The sequence below is a fragment of the Rhea pennata genome, chromosome 2 (genome assembly GCF_028389875.1).
Source record: "Rhea pennata isolate bPtePen1 chromosome 2, bPtePen1.pri, whole genome shotgun sequence".
In the NCBI taxonomy this organism is placed as follows: Eukaryota; Metazoa; Chordata; class Aves; order Rheiformes; family Rheidae; genus Rhea; species Rhea pennata.
Window position 1 is genome coordinate 163,043,666 of NC_084664.1, and position 17,021 is coordinate 163,060,686.

The window sequence follows — 17,021 nt, forward strand, 5'->3', positions numbered from 1 at the left end:
CGAATCGGTGGTAAACGAAGCTGCAGGACGTGCCAAGGGAAGCGGCCTCGCTGCCCCCGGAAAGCGGGGAGCTCTTTCCCAGGGATTTCCCAGGCCGGCCGCGTGGGGCAGCCAGAGGGAAGGAGAGAGAAGAAGCGATCAGGGACATTTTCTGGAGAGCAAAGAGCTGCCACTCAGCTCCCAATCTGGAGTGACAGGACTCTCCAACCTCCCTCCTTTTTTTTAAAATACTAATTTTCACACCAGCAATTCACGCAGCAAAACTTCTTGGATTAATCCAAGAGCAAATTCAGTCAGGTGGAAAAAAAGAAAAAAAAAAGAGGAAAAAGGGGGAAAAAAAGACCTACCTTTGCTAATCTAGCAGGGTAGAAATTTGGAAATTAAATACCTCGTTCCCTTGCGCAGCTGTCACTGTCAGGTGACAAAAGCAGCGACTGTAAATACTCCGCGTCGGAAAAAAAAATCTCAAAATGAAATGCTGTTAGGGGTTATTATAGTTAAAAAAATAAAATACAATAAAGTACTATATATTAAAAAGAAAAATCCTTCGAAAAAGTAAAGACTGCTCTAACGTGAGTTTAGAGCACAGAGTGCAATTTTGCAAACTGTATCCCCAAGCACATTTCATCTCTGAAGACTGCTCCGTTGCTATCGATGCCCGCGTTAGAAAGGGCGAACACTTCTACTATAGAAGAGTTATATATACACATATATATACATATGTATATGTATATATATATTTTTTTTTAAGATATAACTGGCATCTGGGGAATTTGGACAGAGAGAAAGGCACAGCGGTATCTGAAACCCAGCGGCCCCACGAGGCATTTCATCCTGCGGCGGCCGGGCAGGAAGAAACGGATGCTCCTGGGCTGAGCGAGGAGCAGAGAGGGTTTCCGGGGCTCCGGAGCGCTGCCTCGGCTCCTGCCGTCACCCACTTCGCTCCTCGCCTGCCTCCCAGCAGGACTTTTATCCCCCTCGGAGCCCAGCGGTCATGGCAGGCGACCCTCCGCGTTTTCCCACGCCGCGTCTGCCCGCGGGAAGCGCTCCATCCCGGGAGCCTGCGCACCGATCCATAAATAACGTTTATTAGAACGACCATAAATTACTTCCCCCCCCCCAACCCGCACCCCGCTCTGCTAAAACGTTTCCGGCGACCGCCTGTGCGACGGGCGCTCGTACGACTGCAGCGGCAGCGCGGAGCAGCTGAGCGGATGATGCTGTTATTAAGGGAAGAAACTGAAAAACAAACAGCGCGGCACCTACGGTCACGGAGAACTGCACGGTGTCGGCGGGGAGAAAGGAGCGCAGTACAATACAGAGTACAGAAACCTCTGCTTTCTACTAAAAATATATATATATATATTTGGAGTTAATGCTTTTTTTTTAGCCTCTGTGCTGCACTGAAAGACCCCACCAAATGCAGACTCCAAGTAAGCGAAGAGCCAGGGCAAGCCCCAACTTACTGGCCTGCAGATGTACCACTGCTTTTAGGACCCCTCAGAGGTGTCCTTGAGGAAGGGAGCAACCACTGCCACCCCACCGCACTGCCAGTGGCAGGCACCTCCAGCCACGGGCACCCAGGATCCGACACGGCGGAGGATCCCCCCTTGCGGAGGGGCATGGACCTTACCAAAGGTTGCCCCTGCCAAAGGGGCACCTCGGGGTCTCGGCACCTTGAAGACGGGCTCCCCGACGCGGAGATGCCTCCAGGTGCCTCGGCACAAGCTTTCCCCTTTCCCCACCTGAGTTCCTGCACCAGACTACGTGGCCGCGACTCAAAAGTGCTGATGTTTAGCTCACAACGCTCAACTTTCAATCTGCGTAAACCTCCTTGTTAAGGATGTTCTGCTTTGCTTTGCCAGCTACTGTTCTCCCAAAATTGCCTTAAAGCAAGGAGAGGCAATCACAAAAGGAGGGGGGGTGGAATTCCTGGCTAATGAATTCCCACTCATCAGCAAATCCTCTAGCAACCAACCGCGCGAGTACGCGCTGCCCTGCAAGACGGTACCCTGGCTTTGAAGAGCCCTGCGCCTCCGGTGATTCCCCTGAACCTCCCCAACACGAGCACGCTTTCCTTCAAGCTCGGTCGTTGTCCCGTTTTTACCCTCTTCCGCAGGACCACTAGGTCAAACACCGCACAGCATCCCCTGCAAAGCACCGTGCTTCCCAGGTTGGGGACAGCAATGCCCCTCTCGCAGGTCCACTCAGCTCTCCGGGTATTCTCCGGTTGGCAGAGGCTCGGGCTGCTGCACGGCTTGTAAGATCCTCCTCGTCTTCATCCCTTACAAAAGCTGCAGCTTTCCAGAGAGTTAAAATCTCTATTAGATGCAAGACTGCTTTCTTCTTCACCCCAAAGCAGGGCAGAAAGTCTTAATAATCAAACTGCCTCTTATTTTCAGTAGGGATAATTTATACCAGCCAACGGCAGAGCTGCACGCCCAAGCAAATCCTTACAAAACTTAGGCTGCGTTCAGCGTTGCAGACGGTTACCCTTCTGTGAAGCTCAAATTCTCAGTCGACAAAATACTTGCCCAGTTTACACGCCCCTGAAGCAGTGAGATGCAAGAAAGCTTTTATTCTTCCGGCATCAAACACCCCTGCAGGTCCCTCCCCACCTCACAGTGGTCCACAGGGCACAGCCAAAAGAATTTGTCCTAAGGAGACAGAGGAAAGGTGACAAGCTGGAAATGGGAAAAGAGGGGAGATGCTAAAGGCTGCATCAAAAAGGTCTTAGTAGAATGAGGCAGGATCCAAAACCTGACCCCAGCTGGTGGCCTGTTTGCTCACCTGTTTGCTATATCTGTCCCAGCAAGGAGTCTGGACCCTTTGGAGAACATCCGTAGAGAAAAGCTGGCGTTGAGGACCTAGTATCCATCTGCACTACAGTTTATGGAGGGTTTACTTTGATTTAGCTCTTGCCTCGTCCTGTGGATGAAATGCCCATTAGCAGCTGGAGAACATCTTCAGGCTTGGCTTCATAAGAGAAGGGTCAAGTTCGAGCCCTCCAAGAGCACTGGGTGAAGCACAGCCCAGAAACTAGGGGACGCTCCAGAGATTTGCTTCAAAACGCTGTCATGACCCAACTTAAAATACCCAAAGTACAGTGCCGTGCTTTTCTCTAGGGGTTTGTAGCATCCTATTTCGCTTTCCAGACAAGAAACCGAAAAAGAAGGGAGACTTGCAGTTTACACGTCACCCAGGTTATGGACTGCTCGGTTCCTCCGGCTCGTTTCCACCCGCTGCAGGAATCTACGGCCAAGCGAGCGCACCGAGTTCAACACGTCCTGCAGCCAGGAGCTTACGGGGACGACGGCTCTCAGCGGACGCGCAGGCGGTGGGGGAAGCACCCGGTGGCAGGAACTGCCTCTCATGTATCTTTGATTTACAGGAGACATCTGTGTTTTGCTGGGTTTAAGCATTACGAAAGCAAAACTATGCCCAAATGACACTAAACGAGAAGGCACTGCTTTCAGTGCAAACTCCGCGCGCGGTTTACAGGAGCGGACGAGCCCCCGACAGTCGCAAGGCAGCTTCCTGCCCCGTTCTGGGCTCACGTTCGGGGGCCGCGCTCCAAATCCAGAGGCCGGGAGCGTGGCTGGATTACAAGGCTCAAGCTGCGTTTAAGCAGCCGAGGAAGAAGCTTGATTATTCGGAGGTGCTTTAAAGCCCAACGGGGAGTTTTTGGCTTTTATGGGGGGGGGGGGAAAGTTATTTCGGGGAATCTGCAGGATCTCCTAGAGGGAACAGATTTGGAGTTTAGGAAAATTTGGGCTTTGCAAGGAAGGACGTGCTCCACCAGCGCACCCGCCACACCACTGCCAAGTGGACGGCAGAAGCTTGGGAGAATGTCTGTGCTGGAGACCTACTCCCGAGACCTGGTTTCAGTTTCGTTAGCTCCTCGTTTCGTTTGAGCAGTGGCCCAAACTGCTGCAAAAAATGAAATAAAACTGAAATAAAAAAATGTAAAAAAATCAAAAATCAAAAAATAAATAAAAACAAAATACTAATAAACGGTGGCGAGCACAAGGAGGCATCCAGGAAATCAGGATCCCCAGGAAGAGGAAAAGGATGGTTGCTCCTGTTGCAATTCCCCCTATCCCTTAAAAAAGAAAGAAAGAAAGAAAAAAAAAAATAAGCAGAAAAGGCCAAGACTCAGCGATTCCCTTGTCAAAGCCAAGCGCCCAGATGTCAGCTCCATTTAGGGGGGGGGGGGGGGAAAGGAAGGAAAAAAAGAAAGATTGAACAGTATATATATATATATATATAAAAACCCTCTCGCTTTCTAAAAGGTGGGGGGAGCATTGAGTGTACGAAAGATTAATCCAGGGCTTTGCCCAAAAGAGGCAACATTGTTTTTCAAAGCTTCTAACTAGGCACCAACAGAAAACGGATTACATTAGGCTGGATGTCAGGACTTCTCCGAAACAATACGGGGTTGTTTTGTATCTCCTGTCGTCCTCATTAAAAAGATTAAGAGTGCTCCCTATAAGGGAGAAAAAAAAATATAAATAATAAAATAAAATAAAACCACGTTTTTAAATGGGAGCCGCCGTTTGCCCCCGCCTGCAACGTCTCCAATCCCGGCAGATGAATTTCGCCTTAATGAGATGTCATTTTTGAGAAAGGTTTAGCATCCCTTCAAAAAAAAAAAAGAAAAAGAAAAAAAATATCCCTAAACCTCCTAAAAGCATGCAGAGCTTATTAAAAGGCAATTTACCACTCAGACAAAAAAAAATAAAGCGAAGTAAAACAAAATAGGGCCCGCCAATTCGCAGAATCCACAACGCGGCCGGTTTTGGAGGCGATGGAAAAAGCTTTCCAAGTTATCTGCTTCAGCACAGGCTTTCTGTTTACTTCTCACTTTCCTGTCAAATGTATTTGGGGAAGGGAGGGAAAAAAAAGGGGGGGGGAAAAGTGACAGGAATTTTAAGGACATTAGTCACATTTCAGATTAATGGGCCCGGTGACGAGGACGGCAGCGAGCGGAGCATCTCGAGAAAGCGGAATTAACTCCTGGCGCCCCGACCACGGCAGCATCCGAACAAGCCGTCGGGGAACTCGTCTGCTGCAGAAGCGAAACGCCAAAGAAACCCCCCAAAAAGAGGGAAAAAAATCCCTGTCTCCTCATGAGATACGATAACTTCGATGAAAGCTTCTTCTCTGTCAGAGCACTCAGCAGTTAGCAGCAGCAGCAGCCTACATTAACTTTTTTCTGCATTTTCTCGGCAACTTTCGGGACCACACGTGATGCCCCAGCCCCAGAAAAATAGGGATTCCATCTCTCCAGACGTGTTACAGCCCAGAACGGGGGACAGAAGTCCTTCTGGCATCGCTCCAGCCATTCACTTTTCCACCACAAATATTATTTTGCAAGCTTTAGAGAGAAACGCTCTGCGAAGCTTGAACGTCATCGCCAGCTGCAGGTCCTGCTTCCACCCATGCAGCTGAAAGGCCACAGCCTGCACTCACAAGTGGCTCTTTCCCTAAACCAGCATGTCTCCATCCCATAATATCACAGTCATGGTGTCAACTCTTAATCTGCTTTTTCACAACTGTATTCGGGGAAAAATGAAGTTCTCATTAGATACAACTAATGGCTCAAAGACTAATCTGATTTCCACAGCCACCAGCTGCAGATGTCCTCGAGGAAGAGGTGTGAATCCCCAGGAAGGTCCCAAGTGACACAGTCATGGGAGACCTCTCTTCCCAAGGTACAAAATTAATGCAATTATAGGTCTATTTTGTCCTCAGAGCTTTCTATCTCACCTCCACCAAAACCTTGCAATCTAAATACCTTGTGCTGGCAACCTACCACCATGGTTCTCGCATGGGAAACTTTGGAGTTTTCAGATTTCTTTGAAAATTTTTGCAATTGTCATTCCAACCATTTCCTGGTTTTGTTACAGGAATTACGCTTTTAGGACAGTAGCTGGTCCTTCTTTCCTGGTTTGTAAGCAGCCCACACGTCCCACCTTCTGGCTGCTGCCCTCCCCACCCCCACTTCAGAAAAAGCAGTAGGCGTTGAGCTAATTCAGAGATAATTCTCCCACTAACTTCCAAACCACAGAAACCGCAGTGACCCACGCTGCCGTTTTCCCCTGCTCTCAAGTGATTCTTGGTCAACAGATAATTTGGAAAGGATATCTTCATTTCCTACTAAGACAAAACTTCTCTTTTTCTTCCCATTATCTCAGTCATTTGAGTCTCCAGGAATAGGGCCCTCAATATTTTACTCCATACAGTAGTATCTTCCCAAAACTGCTGGAAATAATTTGCCAGTAAATTCCAAGCTATCCTGGCAACCAGAGCATAACTCAATGCCTCCAACGCCAACCCAGAGGAGAGGGCTTTACCTTAATGCCAACGGCTGAGACAAGACCCAAACCATGTCTGGTCACATCCTAAGGAACCGGCCCGTGGGGGCCACCCTGCCTCTGTAATTGCAAGCTCAAGCAAAGTTAATCAATTATTGGGTTTTCAGACAAGTTACTTGAACAAAAAGTAACAGCATAACTCAAATACTTCTCAATACTTTTTGGAGCTGCCACAAGAGTTGGGTGAGCAAATCTCATTTCCAGAGCTGGCGGATGTGCAGAAGAGCAATGAGCCTTAGGGTACAGCCAAAAATTGGAAGCAACTGAATTGCTGCGGCTTACCCAATTACTGCCCATCGACTCAGATGATGGTTAAACCCTTCGTGCTTTTAATCAATTCTTACTACAAAGGCGAACGTTTGGCAAAGCCAGGCAAGATGCTCGCCAAGAAGGTGACAATAGGGCCTGGCCAGGCACAGCTTCCCCAGAAAGTCATGAGGACACACTGCCCCCAAAATTGGATATACTGAGTTCTAATGTTTCTGCCATGTAACTAGCATTCACGGCAAGACAATCATGTGGTTCTGCATTCTGCAAGGATTAGAGACGGCAACAAGCATAGGAAAGCTGTGCTGGCACGTGCCCATCACGACACGTGTGACAACCCAAGAATTCAGCTCACCCAAGGCTTGCTTCCCTAAGGGTTTAGCTAGAAGCGACACAGAAAGAGTTAACACACATCGCAGCCAACCGCATGAGGGAACACGGTTGGCACCCCAAGACCAGCGCCCTGCAGTTCTGCTCCCCATGCTCTGAAGTGCAACATAACCGCTGCCCTCCACCCCAAAGGAGAGACCGGATAACCCTTCCGGACCATGCTGATATGGTATCTCAAGAAGGCAAAGCTACTACTTTGCTCCTGGGAAGACGCATGTAACAGGACTTGAAAAACGTCAGCAAAACGGGATCAAGTAGCGAGGAAAATCGGAAAGGCAAACACTGCTCTGCCAAAAGCTGAAGGAACCCAAGGCAGTGCTGGGAAACGTCAGCTTCCAGCCCTGCTTTCCGGAGACAACACAGGGTGTGTGACGTTAGCTGGAACGAGCTCAGCACTGCTCTTCCAGGGCCATCAGAGCAGCGCAGCCCACTGAGTCTGCCTGGCTCGTTACATGGGATAAAGGGGGTGCTGCTGTACCATGGCCGCTGTGCTGGGGAGACCATCCAGCCAACGCGGGCAGGAGTATCACAAGTCCTTCGGCAAGGCACTGTGAAAGGGGATGCAGCTCCACAGTTAGGGTTCATTATCGGAACAGGAGACATACGAGAAAAGCTGATGATGCTGCACTGGAGAGAAGACCCAGCACAGCGTGAGGACAGCGATGAAGACCTGTGGCCTACACATATCTCAGCAGAAGCTGGACAGGCAACATCAGATCAACAAGATGACAAGTCAGATTGAAAGGTAGTGATAGATATCCCAAAACCATGGGCAAGAGAGTCAAAAGAAATCAGAAATCAAATCAAAAGTCACACACCACAAAAGAAAGGAAGGGACAAGACAAGAGAGGCCAACGTGCCCAAGCAATCTGGAATGCTGGGTCTCAACCTCCTGAACGGGCAGTGACCAGGAGAGAGACAGTGCTTCTCCTTCTCCCAAGCATGAGGATATACAGACAAATGCTGCCGTAAGACATGGCAGGTGTCAGGAGGACGGTAGAATCCAAAGGATCAAAAGGAAACAGGGAAACAGCAATGGCACAAGGCAACTTTCACTTTATACTGCGGGAAATGGCACTTTTGCCCCATGCAGTGCTTCAGCATCACCCAATTTCACAGCCTGAACCACCCATTTAGCACCAAAAGGTAAAGCTACTCACTACTGTCCACACATGTGAACACAAGCTGAGGACCTGACTTGACCCCATGTGGCTTCCGGCTTCTGGCTTAGTCTGCTCAGACTTGCTCCAGGCCAAGGGATGGCAAGAAAAGGAAGAAGAAAACAAAACTAAGATACAAACTAATCCTCTGCTGACACGTCTTTTCTCTTCCACTGAGCTGGCACTTTCTCTGACAACTGTTATGTTATCTTGTTCTTTATTTATTCATAGTGCTGGAGGGGTAGGACTGTCCCTCAAGAGGAGCTGCAAAGTTTTCTGAAGGAAATATCCAAGTTTCTCCATCAGCACCAGGCTCCATTTACAGACAGGCTACTTTTCTTTTAAGCACTGATGTCATTAGTTTACAAGAAAACCACTCAAAGTGGGTCAGTGCTCAACTCCCCCACCACGAAGGTGTATGAACAGAAGATTAGCTGCTACGCACCAGCCTTGTAGAAAGACTTGTTATAAAATGACCTTGTCTGTCCATGAGAAGGTGAACTGTGGTCCCCACCAGCAGTTTTCTGCACCTGGTGTCTCCCACTCAATGCCCTGGGCTGCACTGTTAATTTGTTTGGTGGTGTTGGGGCAAACCCTTGTGCGTCTCAAGGAGGTTCTAGGTCACGCACACTGCTCTGAGCCGTCATATCCCGCCTACGCGAACACAGGCATTTCGTATCTCTGCCTTGCTGCCCGCTGTCAACGGCGTTTGCGTTTGCCCTATTTGCTCTGCTCCATCTGCAAAATACTCTCCCTTCAGTGGGGCAACCAATTTTGCAAGGAAGAGCGTAATTGCGAAGAGCGTCCTCCCATCATCATCCTCATCTACCAGCTCCAACCAAGACCTGTCAGAGTTCAGTAACTCCACCATGATATCCCTAACAAAAGAAGCCCCAGCTCTCCCGCAGGTCTTCACATGAGCCTATGGCACCTTCAGACCCAAAAGATGGCTTCTGCTGCCCCTTGGCAAGGTATAACATCCTGTCTTGTTTACTGGGCAAACCAGTAACAGCCTGCCATATCCGCTCACACCACCTGAACCATGGAAGAAGGTTGAGAGCAGGATCTTCTCGATAGAAGCAACAGCGGAAGGATTGCAAAAAATTTCCAGTACCTGCTGTCGAAACTCAGCGCGTCACTTCATCCACCACAACTCCTTCACGTCAACTCCTTTGGCCCTCTCCTGGCCACGAGAGGTAGCATCCCTGTATGAAATCTAAATGATGACCAACCGCAATGTCAATAGAAGAAAATGAAATGTAAGTCAAGCAAATCACAGCCTTCCCGAGCTGCGTTCCTGCAAAGCAGAGTGAGATAAGGGGGAGGAGTGAAAAGGAGAATCAATAAATCTTAACCTCATTCACAATGATCTGGAGCTCTTATTAAGTAAATTAATTTAAGTTAATTTAACTCGATCATGACTCCCGATCACAGTGATTTAGTGAGGGGGAAATTGCATTAGGAAAGGCCACACTCACTAGATAGAAGAACGGAAGAAAATTAGATCCACTTAGCAATGTGAATTAATATGGAAATAGCAGGTGTAAATTTAACCTTATCAAGAGAGTGAAAATTATCTTCATAAATTTGGAGAAATAGCCCCCAAGTTGCTTATAAATCTATTTAAAACAAAAATATTACAAAAAGTGTAGTAAAATTAATTTAAAATATACTCCCATCTATCGCCTCCAGAAAAGTCAGCAGCAGGGCGAAGTTTAATGCAATCCAGCAATAAGGGGGGGAAAAGCATCTCACCGCCGAGGGATTAGCAGGGACACCTGTGGGACAAGCAGTGACTTGCCCCGTTACTCGCACTTCCCAGGGACTCATCCATCGCCGTCGCAGCCCACCGCCTCGGTGGGAGTTTGCTGGCAAACCGCAGCGCAGCTCCTGGGAAAAAGCCGCAAGCTCAGGGGGAAGACGGCACCCAAAAAGCGCTGCAAACCAGCGTCGACTGCTAAACAGAGATTGCAGGAGGCATGGTCAAGCCAGACGCGCTCCTGTCCCCAGGAGCATCTCCCGCAGCTTTGCCGGTCCACGCGTGCGGGATGCGTGCTCTATCAGCAGCCGGCATCCCCAGGCGGGATAGAAGCGCCACGAACCCGGTCGCTCTGTACTTGCACAGCGTTGGTGGCCAAATATTTGCAATTTAAAACAGTAAGTTACAAGGGAAAAGCAGGACGCCGAGCTGCGATCGCCACTCGTCAGTGACCAGAAGCGAAGACGGCAGGACCAGGCTGCTTTCCGTAGCTCCAAATCAGAGCTCGTGCAAAACGAGCTCCTCCTCCCAATAGGGAACGAGATCCAAATTTGTCTCAAAATGATGCTCTCGAGCCATTAGAAAGGAGAGAAGGAGGAATCTCCCCATCCCACTTCAACACCGCAGCTGGGACAGGGAGGGCAGATCCTTCCTGGAGCACCCAATCCTAAGCAGTTTGCAGCTTTCCAAACGCCTGGACTTCCCCTCCCTTCCTCGGAAAGCGGCTCCCAGCCTAACGCTTCATTTCATGTTGCACATCCAAGAGGATACGATCAACAGTGGAGCGCAAGGAAAAAAGGTTAAAAAAACCATAGGAGAAGCGTCTGCCACGTGCTTTCGCCAGACAGCCCCGATGATTGATCACACACGATGAAGGTAATAGGCAGACTGAATCCGAGATTTATTGCTTCTCGAAAATATAATTGTTTTAATTTGCTGATGGCATTTTATCAAGATTTGTCTGAAGCAGCCGTAAGATCTAAACCGCATCATTTAATGAAGTCAGAAGATTAATACAGATAAAATTACTCGACAAGCGGGCGCTCTCGGCCGCTGGCAGCAGGACGGCGAGATTCCTGCTCTGGAGAAACGCCCGCGCTGCCGGGTCCCGCGGTTCCCGCGCCGATCGCTGCCGAAGCCTCCTTCCCCTCCCACCGCGTTTCACCGGCTGGAAAAGTGGCTGCAGACCTCACCCGCCAACCGCGAGTACGGACAAGATGCAAATTCTCCTCCCAGGAATAAAACTGGGACGGTTATGGAGCGGGACGTGAAACGTTAAATGCGGAGAGACGCTGCAACAGCAGTTTCGTCCAGATCCCTCGCAGAGCATTTCACACTCACAAAAACTGGACAGAAAAATCAATCTGCTCGCAGCCTTCCCGACAAAAGGGCACTATTTGCATCAAATGCAGTATCAGAGGGAGAACGGGCACTGCAACCACGAAAAGACAGGAGCAACCATTTCCACAGAGTGGAAGTTCCCCTTAATTTAAAAATGTTATTTAATTTAATAAAAGACCAAGATTTGCTCAGACCTGTCGGTTCAGGACCGGAGAAGGGAGCTGACCCAAAGCAGAGACCAATGGGGGGGGTGAGAGCATCCATTGGGGGCAATCTGCCTGACGCATCGTGCTCAGCTCCAGGGCCACGGCCATAGGAAGGGCCTCAGGATGCCCTCAAGACCAGATAGACGGCCGAGGAGAAGCAAGGTTGGGCTACGGAGAACTCCACCACGAACCCATTGCCAGGAGCAATGCATCCAGAGAGACGTTACATGAATGCGAGAACATGAGAAAAAACTTCTTTACTGTGAGGGTGACTGAGCCCTGGAACAGTTTGCCCAGAGATGTTGTGGAGTCTCCTGCCTTGCAGATATTCAAAACCCGCCCGGATGCAATCCTTGGAAACATGCTCTAGGTGACCCTGCTTGAGCAGGGGAGTCAGACTAGATGATCTCCAGAGGTCCCTGACAACTTCCACCCTTCCACAATTCTGTAATTATCAGGGTAATTTCATAACTGAAGCACATCGAGACTTAACTATGGGAGTGACTTTACATATAACCCTGGAGCTTATCTGAAAATCATTTATCGGCGTGCATTTGCTTGGCTGCTGTTCAGCCAGCACCCCTGCTACATTTTTACAGGTATTTCCTACTTTTCTCCCTGGCTCCCGAAGCGTCTGCCACCACCAGTGACTGTTGCCGTGGGAGTGACCAGAAGCAGAGTCAGTATTTTAACAGCGCTGCAGGAGAAAATGGGAGGAGATTACAAGCTGTGAGAAACAAATCTTCATTTGCACACAAAATGCCAGGCACTATAATTACCAGCAGCAAATTATGAACCTCCAAGAAGCAATACAATTTAAGATTTTACCATAATATACTTGTAAATTCGTGATACAAAAACCATACTTTAAACCTCAAACAAAACAAAAAAGCTTCTATTTGGGCCAACGAAGAAACAAAACAATTATATACTGGATGGTCTGGCTCTATCATAGTGTGACAGCAGTGGGCAAATCAGGACTCTATCCAGCAGATAAGATGCAAACATATGTTACATTGGTTCAACACAAATGCAAGATTAGAGAGAAGGAAAAAGACTTTCTTGTTTTTTTGTTTTTTTTTTTTTTTTGTGGAAAGGAAAAAGCATGGAAATTGGCCCCGAGGATCTCAAATGGATTTGAACAGAGGACTCTTCCTCACACCAGAGGTGGCACCTACAAGTAGAGCAGCAATCGTACCAAAGGAAGCAAAATTCATGCTTTCTGAGGAGTTAGAGGAGATGCAGGGATCTCAGGGCTAGAAAAAAGGTGAAAAGATACCAACAATAAAAGCAGAAGGTGAAGAAGGAGTAGGAGGAAGTTCAGGCAAGTGACTGTAGCCTTAGGTCCAAGAGCCCCCTGTGCTACCAAGCTGGAGATGCTAAGCTGGAGTTGGACTGGAGCTCCCGACATTCCCATCTTCTTTGCATTCCCATTTCTCCAGTCCCTGGAACATGAGTCACAATTTTCATAAAGCCTTCAGCTTCTAAGCATCTGGGGAAAAACTGACCATTCTTCCCAAAAGCATTTCACGTTTTCCATATGAGAGAGAAGAGGCACATGAAACTGAGACCAACATAATAAAACCAGACTAGAAGTTTCTAAACTAAGAGCTTTTGGCATAACAGGAAGAAAAAAACAGACTTAACTTTAAATTAAAAAGAAATAACAACGGTTTTGGAAATAAACAAATGCTTTTCTAAGTCTGTTTTCCTACTACTTTGTCTCATCACCCTCAAGTTTTCCAAAAACCAATCCTCCACTCAAATATGAACCTTTGTGAAACTCTGAGCCAACCTCACTTAGCATAGGGGAAATCAAGCAACATTAGGCTTTAAAAACAATCACGGCAATCTTTTGCCCCTCCATAAAAGCCAGCACATGCCATAAAAGCAGTCAGTCCTTAGAGCACTGTGTAAAGACAGAAAGGAAATAACCGTTGGAAGAAACCACCCTAAGCAGAGCACTGATTTTTTTAACCATTGAAGCTGCTGCACTAGAGGAACCGATGGTAGGGACGGTTCCCAACATCCCCCAGCTCTGCGGGTTTGCTAAACTGAAATGAAGAAAAACAGGCAAGGCCGCACCGGAATAGAGCCAAATTCTCCTTACCCCGCATGCTACCTCTGACAAATCAGCATTTCAGGAGGAGGAGGAGGATGCCAACAATGTATAGATGTGGAAAAACTCGCTCTCGGCCTCATGTCCGAACAGCCCTAATCTCAGTTATGGACAAAACTATGAGTTCTGATAGCCCCACTTTTAACAGATCAGTTATCACGACACCCCACATTCATGCACAACTTTCAGATTCTGACTTGGTCTCTGAAATGTTCTTTGTAACATGCTCCATTCAATAACTCTGGGTCTAGTCCCATGACCTGGAGGTTTGCTGAAGTGCCTGAAGGTAGAGCAGCAGTGTTCCCAGTACACCTCTCGAATCAAGAGGCTGCAAGGAGGGATGACCCTGATACATCGGCTGGACCCAAGGGGGACAAGGGCCACCACTGGCTCTCCTTGGAGACCTCCCCCAGCCCTGCTGCCTGGCCACACTGCTAATGGGGAGCAAGCCAGAGAGGGATTTTAGGCACGCTGAGCTCTCCAACTGGCAGAGTCTCCAGTTAACATGAATGTGACCACAGTTCACTTGTTGCTGAAATACAGAAGTCTGTACACCCAACTCAGGGAAGTACGAGAAGTCCACCACTGTCCCTTGCTACAGCAGCCACGATGCCCTTCTTGAGCGTGCTCCATCCATCTAGACAACACGTGAAGATGCAAGTCGGTGCCTGCGCTCACCGTCTCTGCACACTTTCCATAAGCTCCTTCTTAGCACCAACGTGCTTGATAATGTTACGGAGAGGAGGGCAAGCCTGGACTCAGTAGTTGGCTTGACCCATGCTTCATTGACAGGCTCTGCCTACCACCAAAACAGGCAGCAAGTTTCCTTGCCTCAGCTGTAAAGAGCCGTATGCATTTACTCAGCTTCCTTAGAGCTTATTTAACTGGTTCATGGAAAAAAATAATTCAAACGGAGAATAAATACGAAGTAACAGACTGTGGTAAGCTGTTTGCTACCAGCTCAACTCAGCCTAACGTGATTACTAACAAGATTTTACACTTTAAGTCAATAAACACTGCACAGAAGCAGCTAAACAAATAGAGAAATTAGATAATTCTTGTGACTACTACACAACAGCAATAAAACAGAGCAGCGTGGCTCAGCCCTTACAGCTAACGGGTCCTAGGTCCCTACAGACTGCATCGGTGGGACCGTTAGGAGAGTTACCTGGATGCTGCAAGGCGCCTTGTCTTCCAAGTGGGAATAGGGCTGTTGAAGGACGATAGCGAACCCATGGAAGAAACCACGTTCTTCTTCACTATCCTGTAGCGAGTCTTTATCACCTTGCTGCTCGGGGGGGTCCGTATAAAGTGCAAACTGGCACCTGCGAGAGAGCAGACAGAAAACACGAGTCTGAAATTGAGGTGTATGCTGAGGAGGAGAAGCTGCCGATGGGACGAGACACCTACGCAACCTAGGTCCCAGGGAGCAGCTCAGCTGGTCCAGCTTCAGCCAGCAAAACGATCTCCCAAGGGCTTAGGCGGCAACGTGGTGTCAAACACGGCAACGCCAGAAGCGCCCAGAGGGGCTGGGGGGCGTCTGACTTCATCAGAGCTGCATCGGGGGAGACCGCCAGCGGCTGCAGATTAACGTCCGCGGGCTCAGAGCGTCGAGCCTCCTGCACGCAGCTCGACCGAGCGGCTCCCGCCGCCGCGACGGCGAGCGGAGCCCCCCACGCCGAGCGCGCGGGAAACCGCGGCAGAGCCGTTTTCGTCCTGGGTTACGCTCCCCGAGCAAAGCGGGCATTTCCCGGCCGCGTAGCGGCAACATTTGAGCCTTCCAACGGACCGCGGCCCTCGGAGGTGCCCGGGCGCGTTTACACGCAATACCTCGGTCCCCGCCACCTCCGTTCGGACCAGATTTATGCATTTAATCATTTCCACTTTCATAATATTCCGCATTACGATCCGCATGCCAGTCTACTCTGCCGAATGCTTCATGCAATTAACAGATATACGTTTGACTCTGGTTTTCCTCCGCTTGATAGCTAGCAATTTTTTTCCACGGCTTTAAGGAATGCATCTAATTGCCTGACTTTTATAACATACAGCTATAACTGCCCAGATAATTAAAGCTGACACTACATGCTGAGACTAAGTCTTCTGGTTTTATAACTGATTTAAAGGGGCGGCTGTTTTTCTTGGAGACGCTCTAATTAAAATTATTGCAAAGTTCAGAGGGGAAAACCGGAATCATTATTTTCCCTGCAAACATCGTACCCGTCCCACGTCGCGAGCGAAGGGAGAACGGCGTCGCTTCCCAGGTGAACAGATTGTGAGTCCCCATCTCTGTGCCTACGTGCAAACAAATATCAGCAACCGCCTTTTAAGAGCTGATTTTGTGCCCTACGAGGAGACCAGGGAGCTTTCCCCACCCCACAGCGGTGATAAGAGTTAGCAGTTAAACACACATATTTTTCCTTCGTGCCCTTTTGCAAACAAGCCAGTGCCTTGCGTTGAGGCTGAATACCCTGCCCATACTTCTTTTCTTTTTCTTTTTTATTTTGTCCCTTTGCAAGCTCTGGGTGCTGCAAATCAACCCGAACGCTAATGAAACCACTGCCCAGCACCTCGTGCCCAATGCAAGAAATAGAGGGGCTGAATGCAAAACATAAAATAAAATAAAATAAAATAAGGCAGAGGCGCCGAGTCACTGCGGCGCGTGGGATCTCCGCCGCAGCAGGCACGGCCCAGCCCCAGCGGTAAATCGGTGCCGGCGGCGGCGTTCAGGGCAGCCTGGAAGAGGCTCTCCGAAGAGCTCGCTTTTCTATTATTACTTGCTAGCAGAGGGGTTTTGTGTAGATAATCATGTTATTTAGATAGGCTGCTGGTTTAATTCCCTTCATTACGGGCTCCCAGGGCTGCAATCTTTTTTTTTTTTTTTCCTTTTTTTTTTCTTCCTTTCCTTGTTCTCCGCATGATGTATTCCCGGTGGCACGTTTCACTCAAATCAAACACTTTGCGCTTTTATTGCAACCAATACCCTGGCGTCCCCCGTTATCAGCCCCGCGCACGCCCGCCCGCGCCGATCCGGAGGTCACTTCTAATGACTGATCGATCTCATTAGCTTTCCTAATTAAAAACTTTACAGCCGCACGGGAAGACAAACTGCAAAAAAAAAAAAAAAAAAAAAAAATCCCCCCAAGAAAACAAACCCGCTCTGCTTGCATCGTGTTGGAACGGGATATGAGCCCCATTTATCAGCCGGGGCCGGGCGCCCGCGCCACTGAGCCGCTGCTTTGCTCCGACCCACCGCCCCAGGCGCTGTGTTGGCGCCCTCGGAGCAAAGAGCTGGGGCTAAAAACCTGGAAAATAAAAAACCTCAACGGGAGGCGCGGAGCCTCCCTGCTGCTTCCATCCGGGAACGGACCCCGTGCCGGAAAGGAGGAAAGCGGAGCCTGC

The 17,021-nt window shown here is 48.9% G+C and overlaps 1 protein-coding gene across 1 annotated transcript in view; it reads right to left on the reverse strand.

Annotated features, from left to right (window-relative positions):
- ZC3H3 (zinc finger CCCH-type containing 3) overlaps positions 1–17,021 on the reverse strand; it is a 147,645-nt gene that overhangs the window by 70,177 nt on the left and 60,447 nt on the right. The window contains exon 4 of the mRNA XM_062570711.1: positions 14,788–14,944. Within this exon, the coding sequence (XP_062426695.1) occupies positions 14,788–14,944 (157 nt within the window). The remainder of the gene's footprint in view (positions 1–14,787; positions 14,945–17,021) is intronic.